Source organism: Rutilus rutilus (assembly GCF_951802725.1).
Source record: "Rutilus rutilus genome assembly, chromosome: 3".
NCBI lineage: Eukaryota > Metazoa > Chordata > Actinopteri > Cypriniformes > Leuciscidae > Rutilus > Rutilus rutilus.
In genome coordinates, this window is record NC_140211.1 from 34,305,610 (window position 1) to 34,321,128 (window position 15,519).

Genomic DNA, 15,519 nt, shown 5'->3' on the forward strand with positions numbered 1-15,519 from the left:
TGGCGGTGGGGTATAGAGTCTACCTGTGTGTCATGTGCCACTGCACCGCATCCAGTGTTTCAGATTAGCTTGAGGAAAAACAGTCGACATCCTGTGGTAAATGCCAAGAGCACCACACAAGCCCACACTCTCCCATGTGGATTAGTCTGTTATAACAAGGGTCTGCTCATATTGAGCTGTCAGAACCAATCAGAAGATAGGAATTAAGGAAAAGCAGAAAAAGATGATACAGTTACATGAGGGAGAGCAGAAATAATCTCTCTAGATGCTATTATTCACATTGGGCTTTATGGCACAGGACCTTATGGTTTGATTAATATAATCCATACAAACCAGAAATCAGTCTTTGTATAAAAATGAGGGTCTTTCGATCAGTTTTTGACATCTCTGTCAGCTTCTGAGCAGCTTTATGAATCCTCTCAGGGGACAAGAGCTGGAGGGTCTACCCAGGATGCTATCTTAATTAGGTCTATAACTCAAACCATAGTTAATATTTAATTGCCATTAAGGCGAAATCGAGCCTCTGAATTTCCATATTGTACATGCTGTTTCAGAGCATGTTCATGTACGGATGTAAATGTACGGTCACGCCCGGAACTAAAAAACACAAGAGAGCTGGATCCAAATGCAGATTCCTTACCAAAGAAGATTACAAAGAACATGGGAACAGAGAAACAAGGAAACCAAAACTGAGCACATGTAAGCGTAAGGACAAAACCTAACACTGAACACAGGAAACACTATACGCACGGGTAATTAGGCTAACAGTGGAACAGGAAACAGGAATAAAACTACAAACTTAAAGACTACAAAACAAAAGCACATTCTAAACCAGTGGTTCTCTAACTGTTTTGGTCACACCCCCCTCTTTATACCTCCCAAAAAATACACTAAAAAGTATGAGTAACAACCTGTCACTCACAACAATTGCAAACGACAAGCAATCCAATCAATTACTAATGGACAAAATCAAGTTCCATCCTACATTTTGTTCCATTTCAGGCCGACCACGCCTCATGTAGACCGTGCCTCAGCTCATTTGATCGGTTTACTGCTTTGAAACTTACATATATAACTGGTAAAGCAAGTTCAAAAGTGGACACAATGTTTTTCAAAACCACAGCGTTTACATGCAAATGTTGTGCAGTGGCCAAATGCATGTATCTTATGCATGTTTACATACAAAAACAAGTAAAAAAGCTGTGCGGTGGAATTCAAAAAATGCCTTTTGTGTGAACTGATAAATATTATATATAGGTAATATCACAGGAGCAGTACACAGTGCTGTTCCTCAGACCAACAGCAAAACTGTGAGTATGATATAGTTTATACACAATAGTTCAATAAACAATAAGTAACAGTTTTTCTTGATTACTAACACACAATTCATGATACTATGAACTATAAACACAATCTCAAAACTACCATCTATCAGTTTGTACAAACCTCAAATTTCCACTGCCAGTCAAAAACATATTCTCTTTTGCCTCAGATGACACACAAAACCTACTTAATGTTTACATATGGATAAATGTGTGCTATCTGAGCTCACAGTGTGACACTTGAGTTAATTATATGGTGTACTTGTGTTTTCTGAATGATAGCATGGTTAAATGTGCAAAATGAGGACATTTTTGTGCCGAGTTTTGCAGAAAACATTGAGAAAATTGGAACGAGTGTCAAAACAGGTGAAACGTGTTGAACGTTTTGAGAAATGTGTCAATTGAATGAATGGTTAAGGAAATTCGGCCAAATGAATCAGTTATAGTGTGTTAGCAATTAAGAAAAACTGTAGTAAATTACTTTGAAAGTGACTTTGTCTAGTTTTGCCTGTCCAACAAAAACAGTTCCAAATCCACTGCAGAATCATCTCCGACACCTAGCAAAGCCTAGTAGTGATGTTTTGTTCCTGAATGAATCAGTATTTTTCAATGAGCGAATGATTCAATGACTCAGTCATAAAGACACTTGTCGCCACGTACTGGCGTAACGATTTAACCTGGAGAAAGGCCATGTTTACCCACAAAACAAACAGAGACAATGGGAATAAGTTACATTACCAGTCCAGTCAAATTGTAGGTCTAGAACTAACTGTTTAAGCAGCTATTTAAGTATAGGATGGAGTGAGAAATAAAGGATATTGCAGCCAAGAGTTTAAAATAAAATCGACAAAAGAATCCAAATTTAGGGGAGAGTGGGGTGATTTGTGCCAGGGGGGAAGTAGTTCCACCCCTTGTTTCTGTAAAACCATAGAAGAAATTGGTCATGTGACCATATAATTTTGAAAAGCAATCACTTTTACTCATCCTCCAAAGAAGAGAGACACATGGCATGAGAGTTAAGCACATTTTAGTGCAATAAACTGTTTTTTCCCTTTCAAAGTAAAATTTCTATGATTAAGGTTTTTTTATTGTAGTGTCTGAACAATTATAGACAAGTTTGAAAACATTTCACACATGTTTTAGTGCTTTAGTAGGCTACACAATGAGTCTATACAGTTAGCATGATGTTAGCTCTTAACTGCTGGATCATGCTAGTTTTTCAAACTTGTGGGTCTGGGGTGATTTGTGCCAAAGGGCCTGGGTTAAGTTGTGCCAGATCCAGACCACCTAGACCTACATACTCACAGGGGATAATCTTGAGAAGTGAGGAGATGGGCATGCCTCATCATTGTTTGACTTGGGCCTGCCTGCTATTTGTTTAATTTAGCTAACACTGATTTCAGTTTTGAGTTTGCACTATGTTTTTAAAGAGAAGTTTTATTCCGTTTTTAAGTGGCCTAGGTCACAATAGGATGTTTAGAAATTAGCCTAGTCACTTTATTCTTATATGTTACATAGTTGACAGACAGCGCTATGTCAACAGGCATCTATTGCCAAAGCCTTTTTGCCTGAAATGATTCACAAATATCATATATTGTGTTGCTATGGTGCTCTAAATGGTTGCTAGGGCATAGCTTGATAGCTTCACAATGATCCTGAGAGACTGATTGGTCGTCTGAGTAAAATGAGCCTGCCCCCTTCTCTCTATGACACTGTGATCCAGAGTTATGTTCAATACAAAATCCCTATGCAATTGACCATAGTAGGAAAAACGCATGCTATGGTATTCCAGGGTGACAATATCTAAATAAACCTTAAATGAGTAATTTTGTATTGAATTTATCTTGCTTTCATATAGCATTACGGTAGCCTAGAAATCTAGACGCACCCTAGCGGCAGCAAAATTATTTTGCAGCCAGGGTGGGTCTAGCAACTCTCAATAGACCTTTTTGCTGCAAAAACCTAAATTGGGTCAGGCCAATCACGTCGTGTATAGAGTAGGCGGGGGCGGGCTTAACATATGACGACAGTTGCGACGGCTCCCTGCCACTTGAAAACAAAGAATGGCTGCTGCGGATGGAGAACAACGGTCTTTCGAATCGGCTTTGGCCGCAACTCTGGAGGAGTTGGAGTTAAGTTTTTCTTTGAGAAAAGAACAAAGAACGGCACTGAAGTCATTCTTAAAAAAAGGAAGATGTGTTCGTAGTTTTGTCGGCCAGATTTAAAAGTTGAATCTATCAACTAAGCTCCGCTGTTGGGAAAACGCTCTGGTTGGTTGAAGCGCTGTCCTATTGTGTGCAGAGGGAATTTGAAAGACAGCCGTTTATCCCGCCCATCAGATTGACCGTGTCTATGGTGAGTTGCCAGACTAAACATCTTGATGTACGTCTGGCTTGCCAGGCTAGCATTACGGTTCATAACATTAAAATGTTCTGTTTTACTTCAGAAATCACTGGCACAATTTACCCCAATATATTCCCCCAAAGGCACAACTTCCCCCGCACCAGGGGCAAGTTGTGCCATGAGACCACTTTTTTCCCAAAAGCTATATTTCTGAAACAATTTATTTCAGATCCAAAGTTATTGTTCTCAGGGATGCAACACATCCTGAAATATATGTACATCCTTAAATTGAAGGCATTACTGCCATGGCCTCACTTTAAAGTCACTTTGAGTAAAAACTGGCACAACTCACCCCACTTTCCCTATAGTGCTTGTAAATTACCTACAGTATAACAGAAAAAAAAAACACTGACAAAGAAAAAGCGGGTCCTTCTTTCTTGGTGGTCTTTAATACAGTGTGAACAAATGTGTGTTTCTCTTCAAAGAACCTGTTCATGGAAATCTTTGCGTCTGGCTTTTAGTCGAGGAGCTAATTTCAAGCATCCTGTCTTTTGTTAATAGTGTTTCTTGATTATAAGGTTTTAATGATAGTGTAGTTAGGGACGATGTAGGAGTGCTGAGCTGTACAAGTCTCTCAGTAAGAACAGGTGTTCCCTAGAGGAGGTCAGGAGTGTGTGTGTGTGTATTTGGGGAGGTATACTGGGAAAGCTGAGTCAGGCTCACCATGCTGGCGGGAGGTCCTGCACCATCAAACCGCCCTGTAGAATTAAAGAGCAGCAGTAATTTTCCTGTAATAAGAGAGTGTTGATGGGGAGCACAAAGCCAGTGATGGTTTGTAAGAAGAGATTCTATCTTCTTGCCTTTTTTAATACCTTTTCTGGCAGCCATTGCTATCAAACATATATCACAAGGCTGTGTTGTGTGTTGTGTCTTTTCACGTTTCTTTTCTAATCACACAAACCCTCTTATGTCCTTAAGCTGACATTATATTAATAAACAGAGCCTGTATTTTCAAAATATTCAAAACACTCTGTCTCTTCAGATAATGCATCCTTTTAATGAGAAAAGAATAAACAGCTCTAAAAGGAGAAGCCATAATAGTGCCTGGCTGTACTGTACTGAAACGGGATCATTCAAGGTCACTGGCTGTCAAAGGCTTGGCTATAGAGAGATAGACTGGCAGACACAGATGGACTTCACTTGATCCTCAGTTATTTAAACGCAGCGTCAAATTATTCTTCCTTGTGACAAAGGAATGTACAGCACTTAGAGTTACTACAATTATAAAAGTACTTATATTAGAAATTGGACAGCAATGAATTAAAGGTGAATGAATTAAAAACTGTACATTTAGCATTCAGAATTGCACCTGCTCCCTTTCATTTGGTTGAAACACAAACATGCTTTACGTTCATGAAATGAGAGAACTAAAGAATGCTCTAAATGCTTATTAATCTAAAGATTGCATAAATATAGGACTACATTCATGAACTATTTCATGATTATTTGAAATAGATATTTTGTAACTTTGTAAGTCTTTACTGTCACTTGATCGATTTAATGCATAAGTATTTTTTCCCGTAATGTCTTTAAAAAAATGTATTTAAAAAATCTTACTGACCTCTAACTTTTGAACAGCAGTGTATATTTTTAAGCTGTGCTTAAATACCAGTCTGAGTTCTTTAAATGCTTTATTATGTTATGTTACAGTTTTTCTGAATTGCTAAAACACTAAACCCCATTCTCTGAACCAAATTCTCAATAGCCTAAACCAAATTGTCGAATACATCACTCTTTCTGTAAAACATTCAACAAGTTCAGGCAGTGAAACACAAATCTCATTAACTTTTTTTGCAAAACTCTTAACACATTCTCACTCACTAAAACACATTTTGCACTGTGATACACTTTTGTTTCAAAACCCTAAACACAGGCAGGCAAAAGTTAAACACAACTACAACACTGTTGTCATCGTTTACACACAACAACTCAAAATAGTTCACACTTGTTTCTAATGATGTGACCAAACCAACTGTACATAATACAAGTCCATTCAGAGTGCCAAAACTGACTCAAAATGTTGCACTGATACAATGTTGATACCAACAATGGATGGAAGCAATATAAGAGGGAGAGAAGAAAGAGTATGTGTAAAAGAGGTATATAAGGAGGACGAGGATGAGGACGAGAAAGAGCAAGATGTGGAGAATGTTGTCAAGGCTGGATCTGGCTTTAGGGTTTTTCCCTTTGGCTGCAGAGATGTGGACGAAGTCCTCAGTCTGAACCCAACATGAAGACATGATGCTGAAACAGAATCTCTCTCACTGACCTTGATTTTGCAGTTGCACAACTCTTCTGAGTGTACTTTACTGTAACATGCTTTTCATTTAGAGTTTTTTACTGTAACCTTTTTGCCTTTTGCAGTTGGGTCATTATTTTTAAAGTATGCAAGTGCTGAATATACAGACATTCAATACTATACTTGCAGTGCATACGGTCTACAATTTATTCACCTTACTACGGTAAGTTGTAATTACTATACTTGTTTATGTAATAGCAAAAATGGTTTACTTTGTCCCAATATACTTTTTTTCTGTAACTGCATGCTTTAGATTCTGTGTTCTCCATTTTTTTATTTAGTGTTTAATGGATGATCTGGAGTGTTTATAATATTGACTCATGTGTGTATGATCTGAAAGCATTGTCTGATTTTGAGCACAGATAAAATGGTTTTGAGGCAATTGTTTGATTTTGCCAGAAGAGTCAGAGGTTCTCTGAATGTGGTTTGAAAATTTGGTTTTGTGTTTAAGGTTTTGAGAAAGTGAGTGGTGGTTTCAAGAAATGTGTTTTAGCAATTCAGAAAGGCGGACAGAGTACACAGCTTCATTACTTGAGTAAAAGTACAGATACCCCTTGGTAAATTTTACTCAAGTACAAGTAAAAGTACTACAGTCAGATGTAAAGGTACTGAAGTACTTGTTTTTAAAAGTACTTGAGTATCAAGAGTACAAGAGTACATTTTTTAAATATTGCATTACTACTGCCACAGTGCTTACATTGGTAAACACAGCAAACACTTGAAGCGAAAACTATCATTAACTTGTTCAGAAAATTGAAATAGTCTGGCGAGGTGGGGCCACGGGTTGGCACATTCCCGGGATGGACCTGCTGCGTCTTCATCCATTGTTTCGTCCATGGTTTCGTCTCTTATCTAAATCTGACCATGGAGTTGACTTTGGCGGAAAGCTGAAGGTGATTGCTGATAGGCTGTCCCAATCAGTGGCGCCTGCACAATCCAATCACGTTTGAGAGGGAAACAACAAATTGAGGGTTTCCGAGATTTTTCTTTTTTTCTTTTTTTTTTTTTGAAGAAGTAACTGGTACTCACGGTTATGGATCGAAATGTAGTGGAGTAAAGAGTACAATATTTGCCTCTCAAATGTACTTGAGTAAAGTCATGAGTACTCCCCAAAAATGATACTCGAGTAAAGTACAGATCCCTCAAAATTGTACTTAAATACCGTACTCAAGTAAATGTACTCCGTTACTGTCCGGCTCTTGTCGTCACCTTCCTAAAATAATTGCCTTAGTAATTTTTTTTGAAGCCATCTCCTCATGATGCTCGCCACCTCTGGTAAAATCGCCCACATCCTCAGTTGAACAGATCATGCAATTCTACCCCTGTAGTATAATGGCCTATGTCAAGAGTGTGACTTAGGCCGTTTTATTTTGCCTAAGTCAAAAGACAATGAGACTTAGGAAATTTTACAAGCTTTTCAAGATGGCAGCTGCATCAAGAAGAACGAAAATCTACTCCACCTCAATTATTGGTTCAGTTTTTTGTGTTTTCTGAGAAACCTGAAAAAATGTCTTGGGCAATTATTTTAGGAAGGTGACTAATATTGAATTAATACATCCTGAATGTATCACAATGGATAATGTCCATCGTTCCATTTTTCACCTAGTAAAGATCAAAATGGAGTCTTGAAAACTTTAGAAATGCAAAGGTAATGCAATGTGAGCAAGAAAATAACAGTTCAGAAAGAATGGGCTAATTATTAAAGCAATTCCATTGCAGTTTTACTAATTGATCATTAATTATTTTTGGAGACCATCTTGGCAGACCATGCTTGTGTTAAGCACAACTGGTCATACTTTGGTGTTTTGTTCTTACACTAAAATGACGGCAAAGGTGCTCCTCTGGTTTCATTACGTATTATTCATGGTACATATACATTTGTGTTCCACTTCAAGAATTTACTATCTCTTGTTGATATTATAGAGTGTGCCTTGAAAATCTACACTAGACCCTATCAGAAATAGACGTGTTAAGGCGACTGAGAATGTTCCTCTCAGACTGTTTGGCTGGTGTTTGCTTACACGGCTGTGTGAATGGTAACACCCTGCTGCCTACACCAGTGAGTCTACTTAAAACATTTGGGGAAATACTAACCTCTATCACACACACAAACACACTCAGACACACAAACTGATCCTCCAAATAGCTTGCCGGTTGCTGAGCTGGCAGACTTCTTTTTTTTCATGTTCTCTTTGACTATGAGGGGCAGCCATTTTGCCCCCTGGTGTATGAATCAGATTTATGATGTTCATTATGGTTGCCACTATTCCGCTCATGCAGGCAGGGCAGTAAAACACCACTATGAAGCGCCGGACGAGCCTTCTGCGCCGCGCACACATCTGCAGAACGCCTTTTTTTACGAGCTCCCGTGCCAGGCTTCCAGGACAGACTGTGATCTATCAACATTTATTCCCACCACAGCCAAGAACAGAGTGGGAAAGAGAGTCTCTGTGTGAGAGACTGAGCGCGAGGAGAAAGAGAGAGTGAGAGGCCGAGAGGAAGATCGAGAGGACAAGCCAAAGCACTTTTTGTTTTGATTCTGGCTCATGAATTAGGGTTTTCACACACACAGCCAGACTCCCTCCACTGAATCCGTCCATACAGAACAAGATTATTATCTAGGCCTCCCGATGCTGTGTTCCTTTCCCCTGCCACTTATTGTACACATGTGAAAAAGCCAATAACTTGGCTAAAGCCCCGATTTTCCTTAAAGGAGACAGTGTTAGACCATAATAACTTTATCATCATTTAGTCATCTAAAACAGTATGACTTTAGTTATCCAAACCTGTATGACTTTGTGTAACACAAAGGAAGATGTCTTTTGAATGGTTTGTGTGAACTATTTAACTTAAAGGGGTCCAAAACAACAATGGACCCCAGCGGCTTTCACTGTGTGCACACACAAAAAAAACTTTTTTCAAATATATTTTTTCGAGTTTTAGAATGACATATGGGTGAGTAAATGATGACAGAATTTTCATTTCAGGGTGACCTATCCCTTTAAGTAATTTTATAGCCAATGTGAGAACACAAGAAAAAGTGTTGGTGATGAAGAGAGTTAGCTAGACTCAATCTCAGCAGGAGAAGAGGAGGATGAGCTGAAGGAAGAAGAACAGTAAAGAAAGTAAATGAGAAGCAGATTATAGGCAGTTAGTGGCAGGAAGCATCAGTTTCCTCCTTCACTATAGCGGCGGACCCCCATTGAGAGGATGAAGGCCTGGAGTGTGTGTGTGTGTTCGGTTGTGTTTGTGTGTTTGCTTCCGTTTCGTTGCGGTTCACTGCCATCCCCTCCTCATTGCATCGTGGCAGTCTGTGGCGCTGTGATGGGGAGGGGGTGAAACTTGTCCCAAACATAAACCTTACCAGCTAAACATGAATATGCAATTCAATGGAAAAATGTGCTTGTGGCAACATTTCTGCACAATAATTTTACATTGCTTTTTACACTTTTTTGTGTGATGCAAAGTGAAATGTCTAGTGAGTGGCACTAAAAGCACTGTCAGTTTTATCTGAAATAGATGACCGTGAATCTGGCAACATTTTATTATATTGGTTGTTTTGCATATAGTGGCAGTTTAGAAATGAAATGTCTGGTTAGTATCACTAAAAGTGTAATGCTCTATTGTGCTTGAAAATAGCGTATACCACCTACACTAAACCCTACCCTAAACCTAACCAACAGAGTTAAAGGTGCATTGCGCGAGAGTCTGAGTTTTCGCAGAACTACGCCCCCTCTGGCGGCAAGCGAAACTGCAACCAGAGGTGTGCACGCTCACGGACCACACGCACACGCGCGCTTGCACGAGCTCGAGCTGGTCATAACCCAAGGAGCATCAGCCGCACAAATCTTTTGTTTACAATCATAATGTCTTCAGAGGTAATAAAGTTTTAAATCTGCAAGTAATTTAAAATATGTGAAAGGAAAGGCAATTGAGTAAATAACACACTTATGTGTGAGGGAAAAAATGGGGGTAGTAGAAAACTTCGTTTTTTATTCCCATCTATCTCCATGTTGAACTGTGTTATGTGTTTACTGTATCCACTTATGACTATTATTATGGAAACACGTTCATGAACAATATAAGTTATAACTTTGTAAAAGCTCAAAATTGTAATCATGAAACCATACCATACACAGTCGGTCAACAAAGTACACCCAAATGTCTCAAGGTAATAAACAATCAAGTGGCACTATGACGTTACCATAAAAGCCAAACAGGCTAATCCGCCGAAGATTTGCGGGGGTTTAGCCTGTTTTATTGATCAGCTAAGTAGCATATTCCAATAGCAATACATCGTAATTAAGCAGTAATTTGCTCAAAATTTGTGTCTAAGTATCTAACTTATATATCAGCATTTTATATCACAATCATTCTGAACCTGATCACTGACAATGGTAAGTTAGTAAAACCTATTCCGATTGTACATTTATCTAGCTTACGCTAAAGCATTACACATTTTATGGATCGTCATTTATTGTCATTATTGGCCGTATCAGACATTAGAGAATGGGATATATCTTACCTTTTTATCAAGAAAAAAGACAACTGAGGATCCCGTTTGAGCCCTAGAGCAGACCGGAGATCTCTCCATTTGTTGAAAGCCTTCCCTATGTTTACTCTCATCTTACCCCGATGCCTGTCTGACTCCAATTTGGACCTTTTGGTTGCACTAGACAAAAGTTCTCTTTTTTTTTTATCTTACGTGGAGTTTGCGTTGGTGTTTGAAATGAACTACAAGCCGGTCTCTTAGAATCCATTTTCTACGGAGAATGGCGGCGTCGGCGCATACACAAACCTGCCAGACATATGAGCGTGCCGTGAACGCGCATGACGTCACGCCCAGTCTCAGATTCCGACCCGAATCCCTCTTATTTATTTTACTGTACAGGATTATAGAGGCAATCGCAGTGATCAGAGAAGGGCTCAGTCAGCCCATCAGGCAATTGTTTAAGCATGTATGGGTTAGAAAACGGGTATTTTTAACATGAAAAGTTGCGCAATGCACCTTTAACAAAAGCAAAGGTGAGATAAAAATGAATTGGTTCTTTGAGCTCTTTTCTCATGACTTGTGTTTCACGGGACTCGTACCTGAGCGCACCGCATCATCATGCATCATCATCATGAGTGCTGTACCAGGTGAACTACTGAGAAAGCGTCAGAAAAGCCAGACATATTGAGCTAATTATGCATACATCACAATGTATTAGTTTGCTAACCATGCACTGTGGTAAAAGTGTTTTGAGATCATAAAATAGTATTGTACAAGAACCATGTGAAATTTCAGCTGGAACCTGAATTGCATGTATAGGTTTGTTTTTGGGATTTTACCAAATTTACGTAGAGACACTTTTTTTCCAATAAACCTGGGTTGTAAATATGAGATGCATTTGTATTCTTTTCAGAGTCAGTTTTGATCATTGATATTTCAAAGTAATGGTTAAATAATAATAATAATAATAATTCTCAGGGCCCCATTAAGGACCTTTGTGTGTCCCTTCACCCACAACACTCCAGATGGCCCTGCTAGAATGAAACTTCCCAAAAATGAATGCGATGCATACATTATGATACATCCTCCTTTCAGAGTTCACTTGACTTTTATCCTGTCACACGACACCACAACCGTGCCCTCATATTCTCTCCTTTTGTTTCTCTCGGTCTTAAAATATCTTTTCTGCAGCCCTGTGGTCAACACACTGTCACACATCCATAGACTATGTTTGCTTGCCTCACGCACTCTCTCTCTCTCTCTCTCTTTGAAGTGCCAGTGAGGTGTGTCGGAGCTCGTGGCCATTCTCCTTTTGGCATTCAACAAATTTGACATCAATCAGGTCACATGATCACTGAGCAGTACGTGACCCCTCCTTCCCATGGAGAGACCTGTGTTTAAGAGCACTCACCTGTGCCATGAGCTAAACCCTCGGGTTATCTAGCCCACTTTTATATACTCCACATCTTCCTAATCCACTTTTATTGACTGCTAAAATAAAAATATGGTGTTCATATCATTCTGAAATGTGTATCTGTGAAAGCTGTTGTCATCCTTTCAACTACAGTCATTTTAAGTCTATTCTGAGCCAAAGGCTGGATGTGGGCTGATGCATGTCTAAATCACAACAGAGGAAATATCACGCAAAAGCTTGCATATCAAAAAGTGTTAAAGAAGAAACGAGTGATGCGCAGCATAATCCGACCTACATCCAGGACACTAGCTATGTGCTACAAAACTATACTGTCATCAATAAGTTATACAATCTGTAAATTACTGGCATCTGTCCTTCTCATTCTGGTAAGAGCAGTGAGTTACTCAACAGTGAACATGAGAGTTGGCCAAATATAAGATATAAAATAATATATTTAGGTTTAAGCATAAAGAAAAACAACAAAATCCATTTATTCAAGACGAGTAGTTAATATTATTGGAAAATAATACACAGATTTGTGGGTTTGAATTTTGGAGTATATGAAAGCTTGAGAAAAATGCACATTTTTGAAGACTGCATGAGACAAAAGGGCATTTATCTGCAAAAATGTTTGTAATAAAATGCCTCACTTTCTTTTAGCCTTGTTCCTCTGACTATTTAATGCTCCTTTTGTTTATTGTTGTCACTCACTTTCCTTTTGCACCTCAACAGCCTCCATCTGAAGCTAGTGTCACAAGTGGGATTGGATGCGATCCTTGTTGCCTTTATAAGGCATACGGGAAGGCTCCCTCCGTCAGCTCATTAAAAACACAACATGCCCACACGCAACCATAATAACTCAGATCATCATACTCCTTCAAACACAGTCTTTACCTCAGGCAAGCCACGAGACAAGATGAAATGAGAAAATCCCCCAACCAAGAGAAAAAAGCCCAAAACAATAATATAATCATAATGAGGCTTGTGGTTTATTTCCAAACAACTTTTTCATCAGTTGATTCCCCTTGAAGATCTCGACTCTGTCAAATCATTAATAAAGCATCACGCCGTAAATAACCAAAAGCACTCTCTACAGCTATGAGCCACGTCTTTCTTCCCTCTCATTTATCCAATATAGTCATCTGTTTATTTCTGCCATGTGAAAATACTGTTCAAAACTCACCAGAGATAAAGATGAATAATGCAACTGTGTTTAATCATTTGCTGATAAAGTTAGTTCAGCTTTTGTCTTACATGCACACAAATACGAACATTGACACAAATACATCCTCACATACTTCATCAGCCAAACAGGAGCATTAAATCTAGAGAGTCTGGCTCTGTGCCTTCTATAATCCTTTGTTTTGGACACTCAGTATCTCTCTCTCCAGTCGTGTTTTCTGCTATGCATAACCCTCATAATGGGATATACATACAGAAATCGCACACACATAGTTGGACAGAAATCGCACACACACACACACACACTCTCACACATCCGTAATTGTGCCTATACCTCTTGTGTTGGTTGCCATGTCCGCCACCTTCTGAAAGGCATCCAGAAAGGCCACTGCTGCTAGCACAGTGGTTCTGAAAAGCACAAAACCAATGGGATAAATTGATGACGTTGTCTTTTCTTAGCATTCAATAAAACCTTCTTCACATGACAGGTGCGGATGTGAGCCGGAGACTGAACTTACCGGAGTTGAGAGTGCAGCTTGGTGGCCTTGGCACTGAAGTCTTCCCAGACAGGATATGAACACTGCAAAATAACAAAGACACAAGGCGGGTTATGAGTGCGTCCTTTGTGTAAATATGCGTTCAATGTACAAGGCAGTAAATGTGTAATTTCAGTTTTTCAAGTTCAGCGCATTGTTCGTACATTAACATTCAAAAGTTCGGGGTCGGTAAGATTTGTTCATGTTTTTTTAAAGAAATATATTACGCTCAACAAGGCTGCAGGTATTTACACAAAATACAATAAGAATTATAAAATATAGATTTTAAAATGCAATCCATTCCTCTGATGGCAAAGCTGTATTTTTAGCATCATTACACCAGTCTTCAGTGTCACATGATCCTTCAGAAATAATTCTAATAATTATGTTGATCTCGTGCTCAAGAAACATTTATTGTTATAATAAGGTTTGAAAACAGTTGTGCTGCTTAATATTTTTGTGGAAAACTGTGATAATTTTTTTCCCAGAATTCTTTGACAAATAGAGAGAACAGCCTTTATTTGAAATAAAACACCTTTTGTAACTTTATAAATGTCTTTATTGTCACTTTTGATAATCCTAATAGCAAATGTGTGAAAAAAATCAGTATGTGTACAAAATAAAGGTGAATATATTTAATGAAGTCTGTGTATGAATTGCAGCAGGACGTTAGATATAGATAAAACACTGTAGTCATGCGGGCCTTTACATATATAATGTGTGTGTATCTATATGGATATGATAATTTGCAAGGATGTGTTTTGTCCTGGGGCAGGAACAGGAGACACGTGTCGCCTGATGATAAGGGGACGAGCCATGTACATCTCTGCCTAGTTGCCACGGAAACGCAGCAGACGAAGTATTCTGTGTGAAGTCTGCTTTACAACAGGCCACAGGCTAAATGCAATATCACAGTAACCGAGCAGAAACTAACAAGCATGTCGACTAGTACACACAATCTTGTGACTGTCATCCTGAGCTGTAATGGTGTTTTTCTCTCTTGAAATCACTTCAATAATGATCTTGCTTCAAAAACGGTCAAAATAGCCTTCTAGAACAGTATACTATGAAACTCTCTCCCACTATTTATATTATTAAGTCAATTTTGATTCTAACTGATTTTTTCTTATATTAAATTTCTTTCTTGAACTGTCTTCTTGAAATTAATTTTAATATAGCAAGACAGCAAGATAAATTTTGCAACATCACAATAACAAAACATGGTATATGGCATGTTTTTGGGCATGATATAACTACTTAAAATGATATAATTACTTAAAAAAGCGGTAACCTAAAAAATATGCTACCATTTAAAGGGATAGTTCACTTTGAAATTAATTTTTGATGTTTTAGCTTACCTCAAGGGCATCCAAGATGTAGGTGTCTTTGTTTCCGCAGTAGTTTCAATTTTGATATTTTTAGGTCAAACCGTTCTTGTCTGTCAGTCATATAATGCATCGTTGTTATCTCTTGAAAACAGCACACGTCCAAATGATCTGACGGCGCGGGCGGGTATAGATATATACATAGATGTCGCCTTGGCTACGGTTTCGTTCCAATGAACTGCAGTAGCGAAGGCGACATCTAGTGTATATCTATACCCGCCCGCGCCGTCAGATCATTTGGACGTGTGCTGTTTTCAAGAGATAACAACGATATAAATACTGTTCGTTTTCTCACACAAACCGCTCGTTTCGTGTCTTAGGCCATCAATGTGTACTTATGATGGGGAATTGTTTCATTTGGACGATGGGGAATTGTTTTAATTTGGACTCTGTGCTTGTGTTTTGAGACAATGACCATAGACCTGCATTATATGACTGACAGACAAGAACGGTTGGACCTAAAAATATCAAAATTGAAACTACTGC

At 38.7% G+C, this 15,519-nt stretch overlaps 1 protein-coding gene across 4 annotated transcripts in view; it reads right to left on the bottom strand.

The window, feature by feature from the left end:
• mtss1lb (MTSS I-BAR domain containing 2b) overlaps window positions 1–15,519 on the bottom strand; it is a 66,306-nt gene that overhangs the window by 35,506 nt on the left and 15,281 nt on the right. For all 4 annotated transcript variants that reach the window (XM_084403926.1, XM_084403927.1, XM_084403925.1 and 1 more), the window contains exons 2-3: window positions 13,631–13,692; window positions 13,447–13,520 (exon numbers count right to left, since the gene is read on the bottom strand). In XM_084403926.1, the coding sequence (XP_084260052.1) occupies window positions 13,447–13,520; window positions 13,631–13,692 (136 nt within the window). The remainder of the gene's footprint in view (window positions 1–13,446; window positions 13,521–13,630; window positions 13,693–15,519) is intronic.